Source organism: Salmo trutta, chromosome 32 (assembly GCF_901001165.1).
Source record: "Salmo trutta chromosome 32, fSalTru1.1, whole genome shotgun sequence".
Taxonomy (NCBI): domain Eukaryota; kingdom Metazoa; phylum Chordata; class Actinopteri; order Salmoniformes; family Salmonidae; genus Salmo; species Salmo trutta.
This window is the reverse complement of record NC_042988.1, coordinates 6,828,248-6,849,623: the sequence shown is the minus strand read 5'-3', so window position 1 is coordinate 6,849,623 and position 21,376 is coordinate 6,828,248. Positions and strand designations below refer to the sequence as shown.

At 41.5% G+C, this 21,376-nt stretch overlaps 1 protein-coding gene across 2 annotated transcripts in view; it reads left to right on the top strand.

The window, feature by feature from the left end:
- The window catches only part of fam171a2a (family with sequence similarity 171 member A2a), a 68,462-nt gene that overhangs the window by 1,817 nt on the left and 45,269 nt on the right, over positions 1-21,376 (top strand). Inside the window, exons 1-2 of one of the 2 annotated variants that reach the window (XM_029727336.1) lie at positions 12,465-12,743; positions 14,718-14,945. In XM_029727336.1, the coding sequence (XP_029583196.1) occupies positions 12,623-12,743; positions 14,718-14,945 (349 nt within the window). In that variant the 5' untranslated portion in view covers positions 12,465-12,622. Of the gene's footprint in view, positions 1-12,464; positions 12,744-14,717; positions 14,946-21,376 lie in introns of those variants that run through there. The other variant, XM_029727335.1, reaches the window with a different exon arrangement.

Genomic DNA, 21,376 nt, shown 5'->3' with positions numbered 1-21,376 from the left:
CCTTCGCCCCATATTGATTTGTCAGACTGTGTTCTTTCATGACTTTATCATAGAGCTCATGACCTCAATCTCTCCTCAGAATTAGATGTCCCTTTGACGCAGTCAGAGAGTTTCCCATCCAAGCTAAGTCGAGTCGCTGAAAGAATTAGGCGTTTGTGGATTGAACTGAGGCCGGTGGGAAAAAGCTTGAGCTCTTTTTTATCGCAGTAGAAGTTCCTTTCTTTTAACAGCTCAGTAGCTCAGCAAGAATGAGATGAATCACCAGAGCCTATTAAAAAAAGTAGCACATTACCAATGAAATGCTTGGTCTAGGAAGTAAAAGGAAATTATTTCAGAGATCAGTGGAGGGTGATGCTGTGGACATAGTCAAATCGTGCCAGACTGTCGTCTTGTCAGCTCAGCTCCTCCTGAAGATTCATATTTAGTTATGGGTAGATGTTTGAATACGTCCCAAATGGCACCCTATGTCCGATATGCCCTGGTTAAAAGTAGTGCACTTCATAGGGAATAGGGTGCCATTTGGGATGCAGATTTTCGGTGCACACACTCTGCAGCATCAGTAATCAAGGCATACATATTAATGATATACTGTTGAAATTAATTATGTAGGGATTAAACCTAGCCATGGGGATGTTATTTATTCATAATTTAGTCTAATAGCACAATATTCAATGTAAGCCTGATGTCCCCAGAGAGCAGGTTTGTATGGTAGAAGAGTTAAGGATACTTAGAAATAATATATATGAAAATGGTCATACGGAAATCGGAAATCCTGATATCTGAATTATTGTCCTGAAAAGGAACTTTTGATTCCAGGTCATCTTCCGTATGATGTAAACCGTGATCTTGGTTTGTCTTAACATTATTCCATGCTGAATTCTGAGATCAGAGTGACTGAGTGGAACGTGTCTTCTCTTTGTAACTTGATGTTGTTGCCATTGTAATTTGTCCATGGTGAGTCCTGCCCCTTCCCCTCTCAGTGACCTCAATGTTGTCTCCTACCCAGTTGAGGCAGTTTGTCACATGTCCATTTGTGGCTTTCTTTTGAAGTTTGTGTTTATCTGTCTTACAAGAGCCAGGTGCTGTCTGTCATTCAGACAGAGATACTCATGCAATCGTTGATGCTTCTATGGCACGTCTCCATGAATTTTCAAACGTCTGTGGTGTATTTCTAGCCACTTAGCGCCTGAGGTTGGTTAGATTTTTTTTGGGTGAGGACGGAGGCAGTGTTGCTGTTGTTGAGTTCAGGGGTTTATGTAAAAGCATCAGCTGTGTATACTTGCGGACTGACTGTGCCCACTGCCCAGAGCAACAACCAAAGCATGAAAAATGTGTGTTATTCTTGGGCTGTTTCTGCATGACCAACACCTGACTGTTCTAATCGGTCTGACAACCTTTGCCGCCTGCCCAGGTCTGCGGACAATAGCCGGCTGAGGCCTGGCCAGGCAGGGGTCTAATGTGAGCTGACTGCCATGGATTTGTGTTGTCTGTACCCCCCATCTTTCTCTCCACTGCCGCTGGGCAGGTGAACCATACAGGCTCAAATTCATAATTGGTCAGATTTGTAATTGTTTAGCAGAAAAGTCCCTTCTGTACCCTGAGATCTAGGTTTTATTGTGTTTTTATTGAGCAAAATTATACATTTTCTTGTTTGTTTTCTATCGATGTCATGGGGTAGTTCAGTGACAGGGTGGTTGTTCTGTATAGCTACACTTCAGGGGTAGTCTGTACATATCTATACACTGCTGCACTTTGAGCCTCTATGGCAGTGGTCGACAACAGGCGGAAAGTGGGCCAAAACTTTTTCGGTCCAGAAAAACTGTACAATCACCAGGAATTTAGCTAAAGTTAGTTTAATTTAGGAAAACTATTCACATGAATAAAAATGTAAAAGACACGTGATCAAGGTATGAATTGCTAGTTATTTTAAAATACAATCTATTTTTGGGCTAAATTGTGGTCGATTTGCAGTGTACAAATTATTATAATTATGTTTCCGGCCCCCCGAACCATACGCTCCAACAAAAATTGCCGGTTGGTGTTTTATCTTTTTATGCCTCCAGCATCCATATACAGCTTTTATGGAGTTTTTCCTTCATTGTGGTCATCGGGGACCCCTTTTTTCTGATGGCTTAGGGCGACAACCTCTCCAGGTCAAATTATTTGATATTTAGCCACCAAAAAAAATCTGGATTGTGGATCTTTTGAAAATCTCAAAAAATGGCTGGTTAAATTGTGATGTGAAAATGCTGTCTCACTAATCCGTCCAGGGGAAATAGCAGGCAGTGTAGAGTCGACATACACTTATGTCAAATATGGAAGCAATGTCAAGAAGAGGTCAGTTGTAATTAGCAATTCAATCATTTATTTTTAATTATACATTCTACTGCTGGGAGTGGAGCTGAGACATGGGCAAATGAGTTGGTTTCTACTGAAGAGTTGTAGCCTGGTCCCAGATCAGTTTGTGCTGTCTTGCCAAATCATATGGTCCCAATGACCATAAGAGTTGGCAAGACAGTACAATAATGATCTAGGACCAGGCTAGAAAGAGTGGGTCTATCTGACTCAGGAACTTGCTCTGACTGACATCCTGTATTAGGATTCAGAGCACCGTGGACCAGGACCAGCCAGGCTGTTTTGCTTTAGCGGTAGCCTATGAAGGGGGGCTGGCTGTCTGCCAAGGAATTTTTGCTCAGGCAGCTGTACAGTGGGAGGAATCCGACTGTTGACACCTAACACCCTCTCTCCTCTCAGAGGAGACTAGTAGAGCTGTCTGGACATAGCATAGCATAGTAACACAGCATAGCACCCCTTTGGAAATATAGACAGCCTAACACACCCGGCGCAGTCCTGCTAAGACAGAGACACGCCCTACTCATTGAGTACTCAATCTTTTCTTCTATAGAATGTCTTTACTGGTTGGTCTTAAAGTACAAAGAAAGTCATGTCCGTACATGGATTACTTCACAGCAAAAGTGTTCCATGGTTTTTGTGTGCAGGACACAGGTTAATGGTGGTGCTTATTTTTTAGACCATACAATACTGTGTATATATAGGTGGACCGTCATTCAAGTTATACACACATGCACGTATTCTTCCTAGGCTGATGATAGCATATTTGAACAAATAGGATTCGTACTGGACATTGTTGACACAGGTTGCATTTATTTTTTGGAAATCTTTTAAGACCAACAACTGTTTCTTGTTTCCGCACAATGGGTGGATCCCTGAACCGTGGCTCTTTCCTCGAATTCTTGCCTTGTGATTTTATTTTCCTCCTAATGACAAGTTTAATCTGGAATGAGATTCATTTACTCCAAAAGTGAGCCAGATAAAATCTAAAACAACCTGCCTTGTCTCTAAGCAAGGACCGCCAGCAAGCAATACCTAAGTATATCGTTTGACTTGCTATATAGTATTCAGTTTGGCTAGGATACTCACAGTTCATATCCAACTTTCCTGCCCTCAGTAATGGATGAAATTCTGCTCCTTGGAAAATGTGATATTTGGAAAGGCTTACAGTAAGAAACCATATCAAATCCTCTGTGGATTGGCATTTAAAACTAAGTCCCCTCATTATTTTCTGTTTCTATTATCTCACTTGTGTTAAGTAGGCTTCCACATTTTAATATGGATTATGTTTGAGAACAGTTGACTAATTTGGCATGTAAGATTATTTGCCACACACACCCGTTTTATAAAAATATCCAAAGAGAATTTGCTTCCATATTCCCAAAATACAAGTTGGCACACAACGTATTTTGTAAAGAAAGAATGACTCAAAAAGACTGGTAAGAAAATAAACTATTTTTTGACGCTCTTATCCAGAGCGATTTACAGGAGCAATGAGGGTTAAGTGCCTTGCTCAAGGGCACATCGAAAGGTTTTTCACCTAGTCGGCTCAGGGTTTCGAAACAGCGACCTTTCAGTTACTGGCCCAAGACTCTTACCTGCCGCTTTATGACATTGCAAAGAAAATGCAAAAAAGTTGCAGGAAATGATGGACACAGCAATGTTGTTAGTTTCGCAACTACCCTTTCTCGGTGTGAGGGTGGGTGAGCTACATCGTCGTATAACCGTCATGATATCTTTCCTTGATTTATTATGTTGTTAGGTTAACGCATGATTATCCATAATTCAATTGTGAGATACTGACACTGTACAAGGTTGTTGTATGTATGTCAGTGCCATATACTGTCTGGAGACACTGTATGAAAGGCTCTGTGTATGTAATTCACCTCCACATGCTAGTTTCTCTAGCTACTCCTCTTAATCCTCTCACTGACCACATGCAGTACAAGCCGATGTGATGTCCCGGGCCAGCTTTAAACATCTGGGCTAGGCTGCAGAGATCCAAAACATCTGGACATGATGACCAAGTTGTATTACTGCATCCCAGCAAGCTGCCGTGGCCTCACTCTGACCACAGATTATTCCGAGTGTAACCAGATCGTGCAATTGTGTTTTTTTTCCCCTTCCAGCAGCTGTTTGATTCAGATATCACTCTTTTGCTCTGAGTGCTATGAGTGCCTAAACACCATGTAGATTCAACAGTCTTCTGTGAGTTATGTATTACTATGTAACACAAAAGCTTTTGATACCATTAATATGTACTAGCTGGGGTTTTGTGTGGGCGCGGGTGAGCGTGTTCGTCCATGATTGCCATGGTAACAAATTGCCGCATTCGGCCTGTTGTGTAGACATCAGGTTCTGTGGAATCGTGACTGTTAACTATGGAAGTATCGGTCATTTGCACGCCACTCATTCATGGGGTGAAATCATGTGATTTTATTGGATTATTCGCCACTTCCTTCTTGTGCAAATGAGCAGAAACAATTACTGTTACCCAGCAATGAAAAGTAGTGACCCCCTTAATGATATGAATCAGTGTTCATAATTACAGATCGGGAAATTACTATTCGTTTCATATGGAGCAGGATGGCACCGGTAAAGAAAAAGCAGGGATGGTGCATTAACTCTGAGTTGATTGTAACAATTATGTTTCTACTTCATCAATCAGAAATTGTGCCATCTGTTTGATTGGTGTGTATTATCCTGTTTTCTCATACCGAGTGTATTTAGTGTCCTCTCCTTTTTCCTCTGTGGTAATCAAGGGGACTAGCCTCTTGTCACTGGGATCCTGGCTCTCAAGGAGAGCACAGTAGGGGGAACTGTTTGTGGACTTTGGCTTGGAACTGTGTTTTCCTGTTCTAGAACAGCCTTGATGTGTCCTGTGATTCCACATGGAACAATGCCCTGCACCAGGGCCAACACTGTCTGACCGGTGGATGGGTTTCCTCTCTGGGGACACTAAGCAGTAGTTTATGACACTTCGAAATCAGCATTATCAACCTGTGTGTACTGCACTGTTAACCTGCTGCTGAGGAAGCTACAATCTTTTTCATTTAATCGAAACTTTTACTCATGTAATGACAAGCTAAGCGATCATCGCTTGCAGAGTTAGTCAGAAACCTCCACGCATGTTACGACAAAAGCAGCAAACCATTCACTTTCTAAGCTCATCTCATCTCACGCTGGAGAGTGGAGCTGTAATTGTGCTGAAATGTCTTGGTAAAGATCTCAATGTTACACATTAAATGCTTTTGGGGCCCTGCTTGTGTGTAACCAAATATAACTTTTTTAGCATGTAGGTGGTAGGGTTCAAGCTGAAAGTCTCATCCAAAGCTGTAACCCAACTTTAAGGACCCCTAACAACCTTCACACACCATATAACTCTCCCCCTGGGCCCTGGTAGATAATGGTGTTGAGGCCTGAGAGAGATCCTCTCTACTGATGTACTCCAGCTGTGGACCTAACCATCGACCCCCCCCACCCACCAAGTCTCTCTCTTTCCAGCTCTCTCTCTCCTCTCCCCCTCTATGTGTAGCCTGAGGAAGTCCCTCATGATGACTTCCAGCAGGTCGATGTGCGTAGGGAGGAGGTGGAGGTGATTTGGTTTGATTTATCTTCTCTTAACTCTCTCCTCGCCCTTGGTACCTCTACCTCAAACCCTTTGTGTTTCATTTGGGGTAAGAGTGAGTCTCCTAAGATCAAAGAGTTTCCAAGGAGGTTTGACCTTGCTCACAGCAGAAGGACAGACTGTGATTGTGACACGTCAGCCTTCCATCCTATCTGCCCTCTCAGGAAACTCACCCAAACAGTTTTACAAGGCTGTCCAGGTTGAGGAAGCCCTTGTGGTAAAAAGAAACACATGATTTCACATGTGGAAAATCACCAGATTTCACATATTCTGCACATGCATCATTTTATTTTGTAATGTTATTATTGTTATTATTATAAATAATGTACAACCATGTGGTTTTGGAAAACTTCACGTGATGCTATTTCACATGAAGTTCTGTGAAATCTGACTATTCTCTCATCATTGATTTAATTTTTTTATCTGAGGGTTTTCAAATTGCTGAGATAATTTGATCAATGATGAGAAAATTGTCAGATTAACAAATAACGAAAATAGCAGTGCAGATGGCACTCATTTGCTAAGTGAAGAGATGTACTGTATTATAGGTGACTTCTGAGAATTCTACAAAAAAAATGCATTTCACAGTTTAGCTCAACAGTGTGCCATTTAGCTTAAAGCTAAAAACCTTAATTGAAACAATACCAAAGCTGTCACTCCACCTGTGTTTTGGAGAAAAGCTGAGGGATGGGCCTGGAGTAATGTAACCACTCTCAAATTCATAGACCGAGCAAAATTATATTTTTAGCCATGTTTTGAGGCTATACAGTGTTTGTTTACATTTGTTGTTTATAAACATTGTAGTAAAACAAGCTTGTATTTTGGGTTGAACTAAGCTGATGAGGCATTTATAAGTTATATTCTTCAAGAATCAATGGGTATAGTATATACAGTTGAAGTCAGAAGTTTACATACACCTTAGCCAAATACATTTAAACTCAGTTTTTCACAATTCCTGACATTTAATCCTAGTAAAAATTAGGTTAGGATCACCACTTTATTTTAAGAATGTGAAATCTCAGAATAATAGTAGAGAGTGATTTATTTCAGCTTTTAAGTCTTTAACTAACATTCCCAGTGGTTCGGAAGTTTACATACACTCAATTAGTATTTGGTAGCATTGTTTTTAAATTGTTTAACTGGGTTCAAACGTCTCGGGTAGCCTTCCACAAGCTTCCCACAATAAGTTGGGTGAATTTTGGGTGAGGTCAGAGCTTTGTGATGGCCACTCCAATACCTCGACTTTGTTGTCCTTAAGCCATTTTGCCACAACTTAGGAAGTATGCTTGGGGTCATTGTCCATTTGGAAGACTCATTTGCGACCAAGCTTTAACTTCCTGACGGATGTCTTGAGATGTTGCTTAACTATATCCACATAATTTTTCTTCCCTCATGATGCCATCTATTTTGTGAAGTGCACCAGTCCATCCTGCAGCAAAGCACCCCCACAACATGATGCTGCCACCCCCGTGCTTCATGGTTGGGATGGTGTTCTTCGGCTTGCAAGCCCCCTTTTTCCTCCAAACATAACGATGGTCATTATGGCCAAACAGTTCTATTTTTGTTTCATCAGACCAGAGGACATTTCTCCAAAAAGTACGATCTTTGTCCCCATGTGCAGTTGCAAACCATAGTCTGGCTTTTTTTATGGCGGTTTTGGAGCAGTGGTTTCTTCCTTGCTGAGCGGCCTTTCAAGTTATGTCGATATAGGACTCGTTTTACTGTGGATATAGATACTTTTGTACCTGTTCCTCCAGCATCTTCACAAGGTCCTTGCACTTTTCGCACCGAAGTACGTTCATCTCTAGGAGACAGAGCGCGTCTCCTTTCTGAGCGGTATGACGGCTGCGTGGTCCCATGGTGTTTATACTTGGGTACTATTGTTTGTACAGATGAACGTGGTACCTTCAGGCGTTTGGAAATTGCTACCAAGGATGAACCTGACTTGTGGAGATCTACATTTTTTTGCCTATCAGAAGCTTCTAAAGCCATGACATCATTTCTGGAATTTTCCAAGCTGTTTAAAGGCCCAGTCAATTTAGTGTATGTAAACTTCTGATCCACTGGAATTGTGATACAGTGAATTATAAGTGAAATAATCTGTCTGTAAACAATTGTTGGAAAAAGTACTTGTGTCATGCACAAAGTAGATGTCCTAACCGACTTGTCAAAACTATAGTTTGTTAACAAGAAATTTGTGGAGTGGTTGAAAAACAAGTTTTACTGACTCCAACCTAAGTGTATGTAAACTTCCGACTTCAACTGTATCATTAATTGATAAGTCCAAAAATAGATATAGCAACTAAGGATTCCAGCTTTAAAAACCCCATACCATTTCATTACTTACCAAAAAAATTTATGAAATCATATTTTCACATATGAAATAACTGTTCACACATTGAGCTGAAATGTTTATGTGAAAACATAAGAGACACGTGAGGTCAGTTGTTCACATGTATTCAATGTAGAGTTCACATGATACCACCACCTTTTCACATATGAGGAGAATACCATTTTTCACCTCACATGTGAATTGCAGTTTAACAAGAAATTAGCATTTGTTCTTTACAAACATTGTAGTAAAACAAGCTTGTATTTTGGGTTGAACTAAGGCATTTCTAAGTTATATAATGTTTTTATAAGTTAAAAACATTCAAATGTTGTCATGTGTAGTTTCATGGTATCACATGTTGAAATGTTGCATCCCCATTCATTTCACATTAGATCATGTTATCACATGTGCTCAAATGTTTTCACATGTGTAGTTTCTTGTTATCGCATGTTGCTTTTACATTTTGTCACATTATCACATTAACTTCACATAAGATCACGTGAAATTCATGTGGTTTTTCCGTAAGGGAAGTTCTTACCCCACGTCAGATACAAATTCTAAGGAGCTATTCATCAGTCAAAGTGCTCCACCATATCCCCCAGTCTCAGGAGAGCTGTGTGTCTGTCTGTCTGTCTGTCTGTCTGACTGGATGGAGTGCCCAGAGTCTGCTGGCTACTGATGAGGGTCACAGGCAAGGACAGACATTCCTGCATGGCTGGGGTCTGTATGCTCCTGCTCCCCCCACCTCTCTCTCCTTTAACAAACAAGACCGCTATCTCTCTTTGGCTCTTCCTGTGGCCCGCGGAGCCCTTGTCACTGCATTGCATTCTGGAACAATTACTGCTTGCACTGAGACCACCTGATAGTGAGTGTGTAATCGATGGCACATTTTTACAAGAAGAGACAGCAGCAGTGTGTTTAGGCATCGGGACAGAGGAGCGAAAGACACACAATGAAGATGATCTCCGTTTTACACCCTCGTTCAGTGGAGGCATCCTCCTCAGTGAATTTCATAAAAATAGTGAAACATAAAAAAAGTTATCCTTTTTAGATTGAACTAAACTGAATATATTCACATCACCAAATAATTGATTAAAACACACTGTTTTGCAATCAAGGTCTACAGTAGCTGCCGGAACTCTATAGGGTAGCACCATGTTATAGCCGGAGGACAGATAGTTTCTGTCCTCCTCTGGGTACATTGCCTTCAATACAAAACCTAGGAGGCTCATGATTCTCATCCCCTTCCAAAGACATGCACAGTAATTACGACAACTTCCGGAGGACGTCCTTCAACCTATCAGAGCTCTTGTAGCATGAACTAACATGTTGTCCACCCAATCAAAGGATCAGATAATGAATCTAGCTAGTTTGCACAGCAGTGCATAAAATGAAGAAGCAAGAGAGAGAAAGAGAGCTAGCTATATTTCTTTTTTTTCTCACTTTCACTTAGCTAGTGAATGCAGCTAGCTTGTTCAGCCTACTCAAACACCAGGCTCTAACGGCGAGGGATGCTATGTTAGATAGCTGGTTATGGCTATCCAACACTGGAACTCTTCCAAGTTAAGGTAAGCTTTTGGTTTTATTAATTTATTGCAACCCGGGCCCACCGGTGTAATTACTAAACTGCTAGCTGACTGTACACTGTACTGCATGATTCTAGCGGGTTTACAACACGTTAGTTATAGTAGTTATGTTGACAACGATGTAGGCTGTGTGTAACAGTCATATGGTTTGGCTTGGATTTTTTTTTCTCACCTGATCTGAGACAGCTGGTATGTTGTGCACTGAAGTCCACAAGCGAAGGGAAAAGGTAAGAGAAGGAGAGTGCGTAGATTCGAGTAGGAGTTATACAACGAGCAAAAATTATCATGCTGTTTGTATGTGGCTGCTATGAAAGTGAACTGTGTTTGCGTGTGATCAAGTGTGTATTCATTCCACCGATTCTGTTGAAAAACATTTCTTAAATTGACACAAACGGAACCAAACTGGGATTACAATAGAAACTCTCTTTTGCAATTGTTGGACTGATGATCACACCCTAGATCAGCTTGATGCAGGCAAGAGTGTGCAAGGCGGTATCGAATGTGATTACTCAAATGAATTCCCTCGACCTGTGTACCTACGTTATAAACTTTCATTCATAGACTTTTAGATTGTTGCAACCTCATGATGGGTATAGGGAAAATTTGAGTGTCATTTTGTAGCCTAAATCTATTGACGATACATTGAGCTGGGTGAATGGAATATGAATGACAGTCATATTCTGTAATAGAAATAAGGCCATGCTCAACAACAACAACAAAAATACTCCTCCCTCATCTTAAACGTCACCGACAGGAACTGTCCTCGTTCACCCCCTAAACCTCATCGTTAGTAACACACATGTATGCTTGAATAGGTTTGTGCGTCATGTCTAGGGAGGCTAAAGAAAGAAAGTGTATGAACGTTGAATAACAGATGATTTCTATTCAAACAGCCTACAGTTAGTACCTCAATCAGAAAAATCACCAATTTTATATTGAGTTGTGTAGTGTGAGCGAGGTGTGAAGTGACTAGATGAGATTTGGCCCGTAGCCAGAATGAGATGGCACAGATCAGATTGTGGTGGGTAATGTGTGTGTTAAACAATGGAATGGAAATGAACCTACTGTACATACAGGAAGAGCTGGCTGTGAGCAAACATGGAAATGGGATGTTGGATTGCAGGAATACTTACCTTTCTATTCCAAGGCCACCCTTGCTGCTCAGCTTCCCTCAGCCTTTTCTGAATACCCATCTGCAGAGGGAGGAAGGGAAGGGGGGAGAGAGGGAGGTGGGAAAAATAGAGAGGTACCAGAGGGAGGGAGAGAGAAAGAGGAGTGAGCGAGGGTATGGGGAGCCTATTCTCCCTATTCTCATTGACGAAAGTTGAAGGAGAGGCACTGCAACAAGATTTTAATTGACATACACTTTTCAATTTACATCACATCTTTGCCGTACCTTTTGTTGAAGCTGGCAACTTGACATTCTTGCTCTGCAGCTCCAATTTCCCTTAAACATCACAGTAGCCACTAGCCAATAAACAAGTGTAACGGAGTTAAGAATGTGCCATAAACTCACTCCAGAGCTAGCTTGAAATGTTGCAGATGTAGCCATCCAATCAGTAACTTTTAGGTGTCTCAAACTGTTGGTACGTTGTCAAGGAGGGCGGTCACGTGTGTTGCAAAGCAGAGAATCATTGGTTCGAGCCCAGTATGGGGCAATTGGACAGTGGAGGAAGCAAGCAACTTTTCATCTAAAACATAACGCTTTTACACTCTTAAATAATACAACCAAACCATATTGCAATAATTCACAACCATATGCAAACAATTAAAGGGTTTATTTCTTGTTCGTACATGCATTAAATGAGCTTGCATAGCTGGCTAGCTACTAACGTTTGCATATCAAACATGAACGTTGACCCCTCTCATACGAATATAAAGGTACAGTAACTTTATCATACGGTGTCGTTCATAGTATAATAGCTACAGAGCTTGCTAGGTAGCAAACAAAACGAAATGATTTCTGCATTTTCCTATTTAGCTGAATGCTGACATTAGCTGAACCATAGCTAGATGGCGCTTAGGCCTACATTACAACTTCAGCGTATTACATGAAAGGTTCACCCATTTTGAATGTTCTATTGTTTTTGTGCATCTCTGAGTGATGTTCTATTGATTCCCTGGGGCATTTCATGTTTTCATGTGTATCTGAATTATTGGCATTCAAGCAGGCAAAATTCACGCCAGTTATGACATAGCACTGTGATAAAGTCGCTCTCACTACACTGGAAGTTAATAGGAATACGATTTTTAGATAGCGAAAATGTCTTTCATACATGTCAGATTTCAATACTGGCTGATGTCATAACTCGGGAGGATGTCTTCTCTCGAATAAGCCATTGATCATATTTTTGCGATATTCCTACCTCGAGAAATGTGTAATTTAATGGAGGGTCTAGCACATTTTTCCTACTTGTCTGCCTCTTTAGTCCAGGGTGCATTGCATGGTGCGGTTCCCAGAGATATAGAAATGAGATAGGAATCCAATTAATGAAGAATCGAATAACGCCCGACTGGTCGACCAATCGCGTTCATGCTGTGTCATGCGGTTGCTAAACTAATCTCGAAAGTACGAAATTGAATGATTCCAAAGCTATACGATATTACAGATAGCAAGTTAATTATCTCAGAAATTCATGCACATGTTGGGTTTTTGAGCTAGCGCTCAATAGACTCCCATTCACACCTTGAAGGAGAGCGCGCCTCGTCCCAGAATCGTCCAGAATGCAACGCGTGGACCATTGGCGTATCATTTTCAACGTTTCCGATCTCCTCAAAAGTATATCTACGGTGGCGAATGTTAGACTCCACTCTGTGAGGCACATTGATCTGCAGGTTGGACATGGTGAGATTGTAGACTCCTAATTTGATAGCTGTAAAATCACCTAAACAAACTGTGCTAGCTAGCTACTTTACATGCTGATATTGTCTTTGGTATTGTGTGTAGTTACATTTGCTAGCGTGTACGAACAAGAAATAAACCCTTTAATTGTTTGCATGTGGTTGTGAATTGTTGCAATATTCAAGAGTGTAATATTTGCAAATATAATATATGTCTATACATTTCAGTTGTTTCAAAAACATTGCTGTGCTATTGCAATTTATACAGCACTAGTGTTGGGCTCAACGAGAAAGTTCTGTTTATATTTCCCTGCTTGGAGAGGAGCGAGTGTCGTACACAACTTCAGGACATAGTGGTCAGTACATGACAAGTTTGCAAGTTTACATTACAGTAATAAGTCCATTCCCAGGATTTTGTTTGATACCTCTCGAGAATCTCCTTCAACTTTCATCAATATAACAAGAACCAAAGAGATATGTACCAGAGAGGGTGGTTGGAAAGATAGCGAGAGAAGGGGGGTACTGTAAGCCAGTCAGTGTCCAGTTTAATATGACATTTAATTTGCTTCTCCTTGTATTTCCTGCAATAATTTCAGCCTTTTAGCTCTTGGCTCTGTATCCTCAAAAATCAAGGAGGCACTCTCAACAACCTCAGCTTGCTGCATTGGCACAATAATATTCTGCCTAGCACTACAGTATATGGTGGACCACCAACAACCTACTGAAGTCACAGAGAAAGTGTTTTTGTAATCTGGGCACATAGAGGAATTGAGTACCGGTTCATACAATGTGATTTCCCTCATAGCTTCATGTGGGTTGTTGTGTTTGTTGATTCATGTTGTATGTTAATTATGGAGATGATATCATCTTCTCGGTATGGAATCACTGGGCCTTGTCCTCCATGCTAGATGTAGCTGCCAAGCGACCCATTTTCCCAACATTCTTATCTGGGGACACCTCATAGCAACCTGCATCAATTGAGCCATTGACCCATTTAGAATCCAAAGAGTTTTGTGAAGGACTCTCTGGAGCATGTGAAAATGTGAACTGGGCCAATCAATGGTCCTGTGAATTGGCTAGCCGTACACACTTTTTAAATGGTTTTATTTATCTCACATTTATAAAACCAGATAGGCCAGTTAAGAACAAGTTCTCATTTACAGCTGCGACCTGGCCAAGATAAAGCAAAGCAGTGCGACAAAAACAACACACACATGATTCTGCAAAGTGCGTAGTGTTACCCCCTATAGAGTCTGTATGTTGAGAGAGAGTATCACAGCCATTAAAAGCAACTGTTAACTTTCTGTCAAAAGACCTTGGACTGTGTGTGTGTGTGTGATCTCATGATCATGAGAGAGGATGTTTTCCATGGAATATATTCTTGAACTGAATAACTAGAATTGTTCTGAACAGCTTATGAGGAGTATGCCTGTATGATCCAGGTCATCACCATGGGTACTAGAAAGCACATGGTCATAGCAGTGGAATCAGCCAGCAGTTCTGCCCCTCCAGACAGTTTGGCTGGGGTTTGGAGGATCAATCGAATCTGATGGCAGAAGTCCCAGCATGTCCTCATAGGGTCGGGCACTGTACCGCTAAACTCCATGAAATGCTTTTTGATCTCATGGTAAACAACGATGAGTCATCATGCCTTGTCAGCTGAGAACTAGAACACCTGAACAGAGACAAGCTTGCCCGGTCACTTACTTTATGTAGGGCAAGATGACGCTTACATTTTTTATATAAGAGCAACGCATTTCCTATCGTTAGCTGCAAGGGAACTTAGAAATTACAACCCAACTATATGTGAAAAAGCAGAACAATCTGTATATTCTCAGATTGTACGATGGCCTACAAGTGTAGCCTCCAACTTTTAATCAAAACCAAACAATACTTTTGTGCGTTCACTGCAAATGATCCTGTTGATTTCTGATTTAGTTTGAATAATTGAATCATTCTATTTCCTGTCTCTCCACAGAGGTGCTCATCAGAGTCCAGGTGTTTGACAACAGTGACCTTTCACCTCTGGCAGAGGCTGCAGTGGAGGTTTATGGGAACCAGTCTACCTTGGCATCCAGCAAGGCTGGCAAAGATGGCGTCGTCATGGTCACCTTCCTGTACCGCCCTGGCACCTGGGTCATTGTCACGGCAACAAAACAGGGCTTTGTCACTAACTCCGCCCCCTGGCATGCCAGCCGCATCCCCTGTGAGTATTGTGTTTCATCCCTAACATATCACTCTTTCACCTCAGGAATGAAAAGAATGTTGTGTTGTTGTGGTTTACAACCATTCCATCAAAATCTTATTCATACTACTTTGTGCGATCACGTTATGAGAACTTAGTCCTCACAAAGCTATGTTTTAAATACTGATGGTTAAACTATGCAAGTAACGGAAGTATTACAAGAATAATTACCAGAATCCTTTTGGACGTTTGATGGAATCCAACAAGCCGTCTCTGCCGATCTATCCTCTGTGGGGTGTGGACAGTCCTACCCAGTTATTGTTGTTTAACCTCAAATCCCCCACCCCATTTCCCCTCCATTGCCTTCTCTTCTCTGGGTCCACTGCCAGGGCGTTATCCATGTAACACAGTCAGCAGTATCTCTGTGTCCAACCGCCCACCCCATCTCACCCAGTTGTTGCTGTAGTTATATCCCACCCTCGGAGCAGCAAATTCAGCGGTAAGGGAAAGAGCTGTCCTGTCGGCGCTAGCGGCTGGAAGCCACTTAGCTGTGCTGGTCTACTTTTAGCATTAGAGACGAAAAGTGACAGGAGCCCGGGCCTGTATGAACTGTATGTTGTCCTCCACCATCCACCCTTAAGAGTTAAGAAACCCCATGGTTGCATCATGGGCCCTGATCAAAAGTAGTACACTACATAGGGAATAGGGTGCCATTTGGGATGCAGACCATGGCTGTGGTGTTTTTAGAGCATCTCTCTGATATGGCACTGGTTCTTGAGGGTGAAATTGCATGGATGCCAATGCCATGGATAGGGCTGTGCCGATTTTTTTTTTTTAATAACCGTGTAATCAACGATTATGGATGAAAAGAAAATAACCGTCATAACTGTTTAAATATAATATATATTTTTTTTTTATCAATTTCATATTCAAGTCGACAAACTTTACCCAAAAGCAGCAAAGTAAAAGTAATCCTGATTTTACATCTAACAGCCAATATAAGGACAAATGAGAGGAAGAAAAACTAGCCAGTTTTAGAATTTGATGTTGTGGAACAAATAGCAAACTGAAGATGGGATAACCGGGGAACCAAAAAGATGACGTGCGGTAGGGTTGGGCGGTATCCAGGTTTTCATACCGTCATAGGTTTCTGTACCATACAGGGGTAAACGATATTACCAGAAGTGCACACAAGGGCCGCTATTTACATTTCTTTTTTTATGATATATTTTTTTGGGACGCACAAAGCAATTTAGGCAACAGGGATCTTGATCCAGGAGGGGATTGAATGTCTCTGCTGTAACCAAGAAGCTTGATCTTGACCTCTAGCCACTTAGCTAACAAATTAGAAAAACCAAATGTATAGCTGGAGCCCTGAGCTGGATATAATTTATTTTACACATTAGATTTGTTATACTTAACTTATAATCAGTGCTTAATTTGACCCGGATCCTGCTGGAACAGATTTGACTTAGTTTGTTCCGGCACCTATTTGCACAGATCCGGTACCTCTCACGGCATGATTTATTCATTGTTTCACAGTTCGCACTATAAACATTCTAGTAAAAGTGATCAGAGTTAAGTAAAGTTGCCTCCTCGATATTTCTACCGCCCACTCAGAAAAACCATCTTGTCAAAGCGCAGCAATCCTTCACTGATTACAGACCTGCTCTCTCATTTCTACATAGAGGTTATGGGGAAGGCCGGTGGGGTAAGTAGCTGATCATGACACAGGTCTTGGTAGTGGTGATCAGCTAATGAAGAGGTCCCTATGTAATCTTGTCACTTAGCCTAGGCTAGTCATCTTCCTACTGAATTTGAAACGTGGGAAAGCCAAATCCCAAAAATTATTAAAAAAAGACAATCGAGTTTTCTGACATTTTGATGTCCAAAAATCAAGAGAAAGATAGTGACTCGAACCCGAAACAAGCCGGAGAACGGTCAGTGCCGGAGGAGAGGAATGAGGGGCAAATTGCTCCTGATCGCAATGCCTTAGCTAGCAGCGCTGCTAATCCCACCAGGTCAGCACCACCACTGGCATTTCCGCTAGCTAGTAGGCCTACTGGTGAGTCATACTCGGCGGGAGAGGGGGACTGGGAGCTGGGGAGGGTTTGGGGGACAGTGAATCCACCAACGAAGTGCTTGGAGCAGGTGCAGTTTGGACGGAAGCTCAGTTCAAGAACACGCAAATTTATAACTCCTGGTGTTTCATGCAAAATTCAAAGCTGGGCTGTACAACATGCAAAAAGGTAGGGAATTTGGATCTAGAAAAGACTAGAGGGATTAAATTAGCAAAAGAGTAGGTGGAATGTACAGTAACATACCTGAACCAAGGTGCGTTTGGTGGCAGCAAGCATTGTAGACAAGGCTAAAGAGGGTACCCAGGTTATAGTTAACATTCAAAATTGAAAAATAGACACTACAGCCAAAGTCTTCCAAACAGCCTTACAAGGAGTCTAAACGGCATGGCTTTGAGAAAGAAACTTACTGTCAGGAGTTAAATGAACTTGACATGGGGAGAGTCATTGTGGGAGATTTTGAAAACTAAGGTAGGAATACATTTTTCCTTTACAAACTTGTTCTGTACTGTGATGTTTATCTGAATATGCGCTTCATATTATCACATAGGCAGGAGGCCTATGTATTCTTATATATGTGTTCTGCTGTAGCCTACATTGATTTATTTTATTTAAAGTCATATTCCAATATTGTGATATTTCTTCTACTGCTACATTGATGTCTTGAAAATTATATGAAATTTGGGTCTTGTAAGCTCCACAGCTGAGTATGTGTGCACATGTTTTTAGCGGGTGATTTACAGTGACGTCAATTTTTTTTGCAATACATTTATATCCTGAAAATTAGGCTAGAAGAAATTCGGACTTGTGTAAGCCCCACAGCTACAGTGGCTTGCAAAAGTATTCACCCCCCTTGGCATTTTCCCTATTTTGATGCCTTTGAACCTGGAATTAAAATTGATTTTTGGGGGGGTTGTATCATTTGATTTACACAACATGCCTATATCACTTTGAAGATAAAAATATTTATTATTGTGAAACAAATAAGACAAAATAACAGAACTTGAGCGTGCACAACTATTCACCCCCCCCCCCCTCCACTTTGTAGAGCCACCTTTTGCAGCAATTACAGCTGCAAGTCTCTTGGGGTATGTCTCTATAAGCTTGGCACATCTAGCCACTGGGATTTTTGCCCATTCTTCAAGGAAAAACTGCTCCAGCTCCTTCAAGTTGGATGGGTTCCTGCTGGTGTACAGAAATTTTTAAGTCATACCACAGATTCTTAATTGGATTGAGGTCTGGACTTTGACTAGGCCATTCCAAGACATTTAAATGTTTCCCCCTAAACCACTCAAGTGTTGATTTAGCAGTATGCTTAGAGTCATTGTCCTGCTGGAAGGTGAACCTCCGTCCCAGTCTCAAATCTCTGGAAGACCCGAAGCCTTAGCTTTGTGCTTAGGGTCATTGTCCTGTTGGAAGGTGAACCTTCACCCCAGTCTGAGGTCCTGAACACTCTGGAGCAGGTTTCCCTCAATAATTTCCCTGTATTTAGCGCCATCCGTCATTCCTTCAATTCTGACCAGTTTCCCAGTCCTTGCCGATGAAAAACATCCCCACAGCATGATGCTGCCGCCACCATGCTTCACTGTGGGGATGGTGTTCTCAGGGTGATGAGAAGTGTTGGGTTTGCGCCAGACGTAGCGTTTTCCTTGATGGCCAAAAAGCTCAATTTTAGTCTCATCTGACCAGAATTCCTTCTTCTATATGTTTGGGGAGTCTCCCACATGCCTTTTGGCGAATACCAAACATGTTTCCTAATTTTTTTTCTTTAAGCAATGGCTTTTTTCTGGCTACTCTTCCGTAAAGCCCAGCTCTGTGGAGTGTACGGCTTAAAGTGGTCCTATGGACAGATACTCCAATCTCCGCTGTGGAGCTTTGCAGCTCCTTCAGGGTTATCTTTGGTGTCTTTGTTGCCTCTCTGATTAATGCCCTCCTTGCCTGGTCTGTGAGTTTTGGTGGGCGGCCCTCTCTTGGCAGGTTTGTTGTGGTGCTATATTCTTTCAACTTTTTTAATAACGGATTTAAAGGTTCTCCGTGGGATGTTCAAAGTTTGGGATATTTTTTTATAACCCAACCCTGATCTGTACTTCTCCACAACTTTGTCCCTGACCTGTTTGGAGAGTTTCTTGGTATTCATGGTGCCACTTGCTTGATGGTACCCCTTGCTTAGTGGTGTTGCAGACTCTGGGGCCTTTCAGAACAGGTGTATATATACTGAGATCATGTGAGACTTAGATTGCACACAGGTGGACTTTATTTAACTAATTATGTGACTTCTGAAGGTAATTGGTTGCACCAGATCTTATTTAGGGGCTTCATAGCAAAGGGGGTGAATACATATGTACGCACCACTTTTCTGTTTTTTATTTTTTTGAATTTTTTGAAACAAGTAATTTTTTTTCATTTCACTTCACCAATTTAGACTTTGTGTATGTATATTACATAAAATCCAAATAAAAATCAATTTAAATTACAGGTTGTAATGCAACAAAGTAGGAAAAACGCCAAGGGGGATGAATACTTTTGCAAGGCACTGTATACTCGAGTATGTGGGGTGTTCTGCAGTGACATCTAAAATGCTTTGAATTAATCAGCACCTTGGAGAGCTCTGTCCATTTCACCACCATAGATAGTAGTCTACTTGGCTCTTTAGTCTGCCTGCTTCAGAAGGGATGGAGCGTTACTGTAGCTCTTTCCTCCATTATACCAACTGCAGCATGTTTTTTTTACCTGCGCTCTCTGATACTTTAGCCTACATTCAATGGCATATGGTCATAATGATTTAATGAGAAACAATGTTCATCCAAGTGGTAAACCTCTTGTCTTTTTAGTTATTTTTGTTTTCTCTTTTTGTATTTCTTTTTGTGTTTCTCATTTTCACAAACCCTTTTAATTACTCTTTCATTTCATGCCTGCATTTGTCCCCAGCCATTGTTGTCTCTGTCAACAAGTTCTCTCCATAGAGCACACACACTGTCAGCAGACCTTAACATTGTCTATTTCTGTATACCCATAATTCCAAACGTCATTGTCCCCAAGTTATCCCCCTGGGCCCTGCCTATTAACCCAATTAAGTTTCCATGGATTCTGGAATCATTCTGAAGTGAACTGGATTGATTAAATTAACTTCACTTGGAATATATTTCATAATATATGTATTCTCTATAGGTCTATACTATAATCCTATTCTATTTAATTACAGTATATCCATATAAATTCCTGAGCCATTTTAACAAGGCATTATATGGAAATTGGAGAGGGCTGCAGAGTGCTGACAACAGAACAGAATCATGTCTTTGATGATTGTGATAATGAGAATCCGCTCAGTCTGTTTGCATTTCACAAACTTTATAGACATTTAAGCCATTATGACATTGCAGAAATCTGAAGAGGGATGCTAGCCTGGTCCCAGATCTGTTTATATAGTCAACTCATATGGTCGTTTATCATAGGGTAGGATTTGGCAAGACAGCACAAACAGATCTGGGACAAGGCTGGAGATATACACCATTGTCTCCCTATCACAATAACTACCATATATTAAACAATAACTATGGGTAACTGTTAACGTACTATAACCATGACTCAACAATCTGAGAGAGGATGTGGGTCAGCCCTGCATCCTTTGTCCCTTATGCTTTCAAACCCAAAACGCCTTCCCCCTTAGAGAGATGTCTCTTCAACAGTCTCCATCAGTAGTGTTCTGTTTATCGCTGACTTTGTTCGCCCCTCTATTCTTCTCTCGTATTTTATTATCGTTGGTCTAAGAGAGACAAAATGGTTCTTTAAAAACTGCGGTGTCCTACAGCCCGGCTAGGCTATCCCCTCCAGCCCTTCTATAATCTGTGGTTGTCATGCAAGTCCCAGGGATGGATGACTCACTGCCATCGCTCATATGTTTCCTTGTGCAGCGAGACGAGGTGCCTCTTGCTCACAGCTCTTGATTGACTCAGCTGAAGTCAGGGGACCGAACCCGAACTGAACACAACCTGGAAGGATGGATGATAAAACTGGTGTCTTGGGGGCATTTTAGCGTTGCTTTCTTGTTATGTTGATTCTCTTTCCCCTAATGTGGATTCTCTCTCTCTCACTTTTTCCATCTGTCTTTCCTCCCCAGTGTCAAATTCACACATTTTTTTTCTCCCTCTGTTGCACAGTCTTTTCTGGCTCTAGCTCTGGCTCTTGTCTCTCCCCCCATCTGTGCCTCAGGCCCAGTGTTGTATATGCTCTGGTCTGACAAGCAGTCACCTTCCCTTTTCTCTGCTTCCCATGGTGGAGAATAATAAGCACTGTGGGATCTGCCTGTGTGTGTGCGTGTGTGATCTCTCTGTGTGTGTGTGTGTGTGTGTGTGTGTGTGTGTGCGCGCGCGCGCG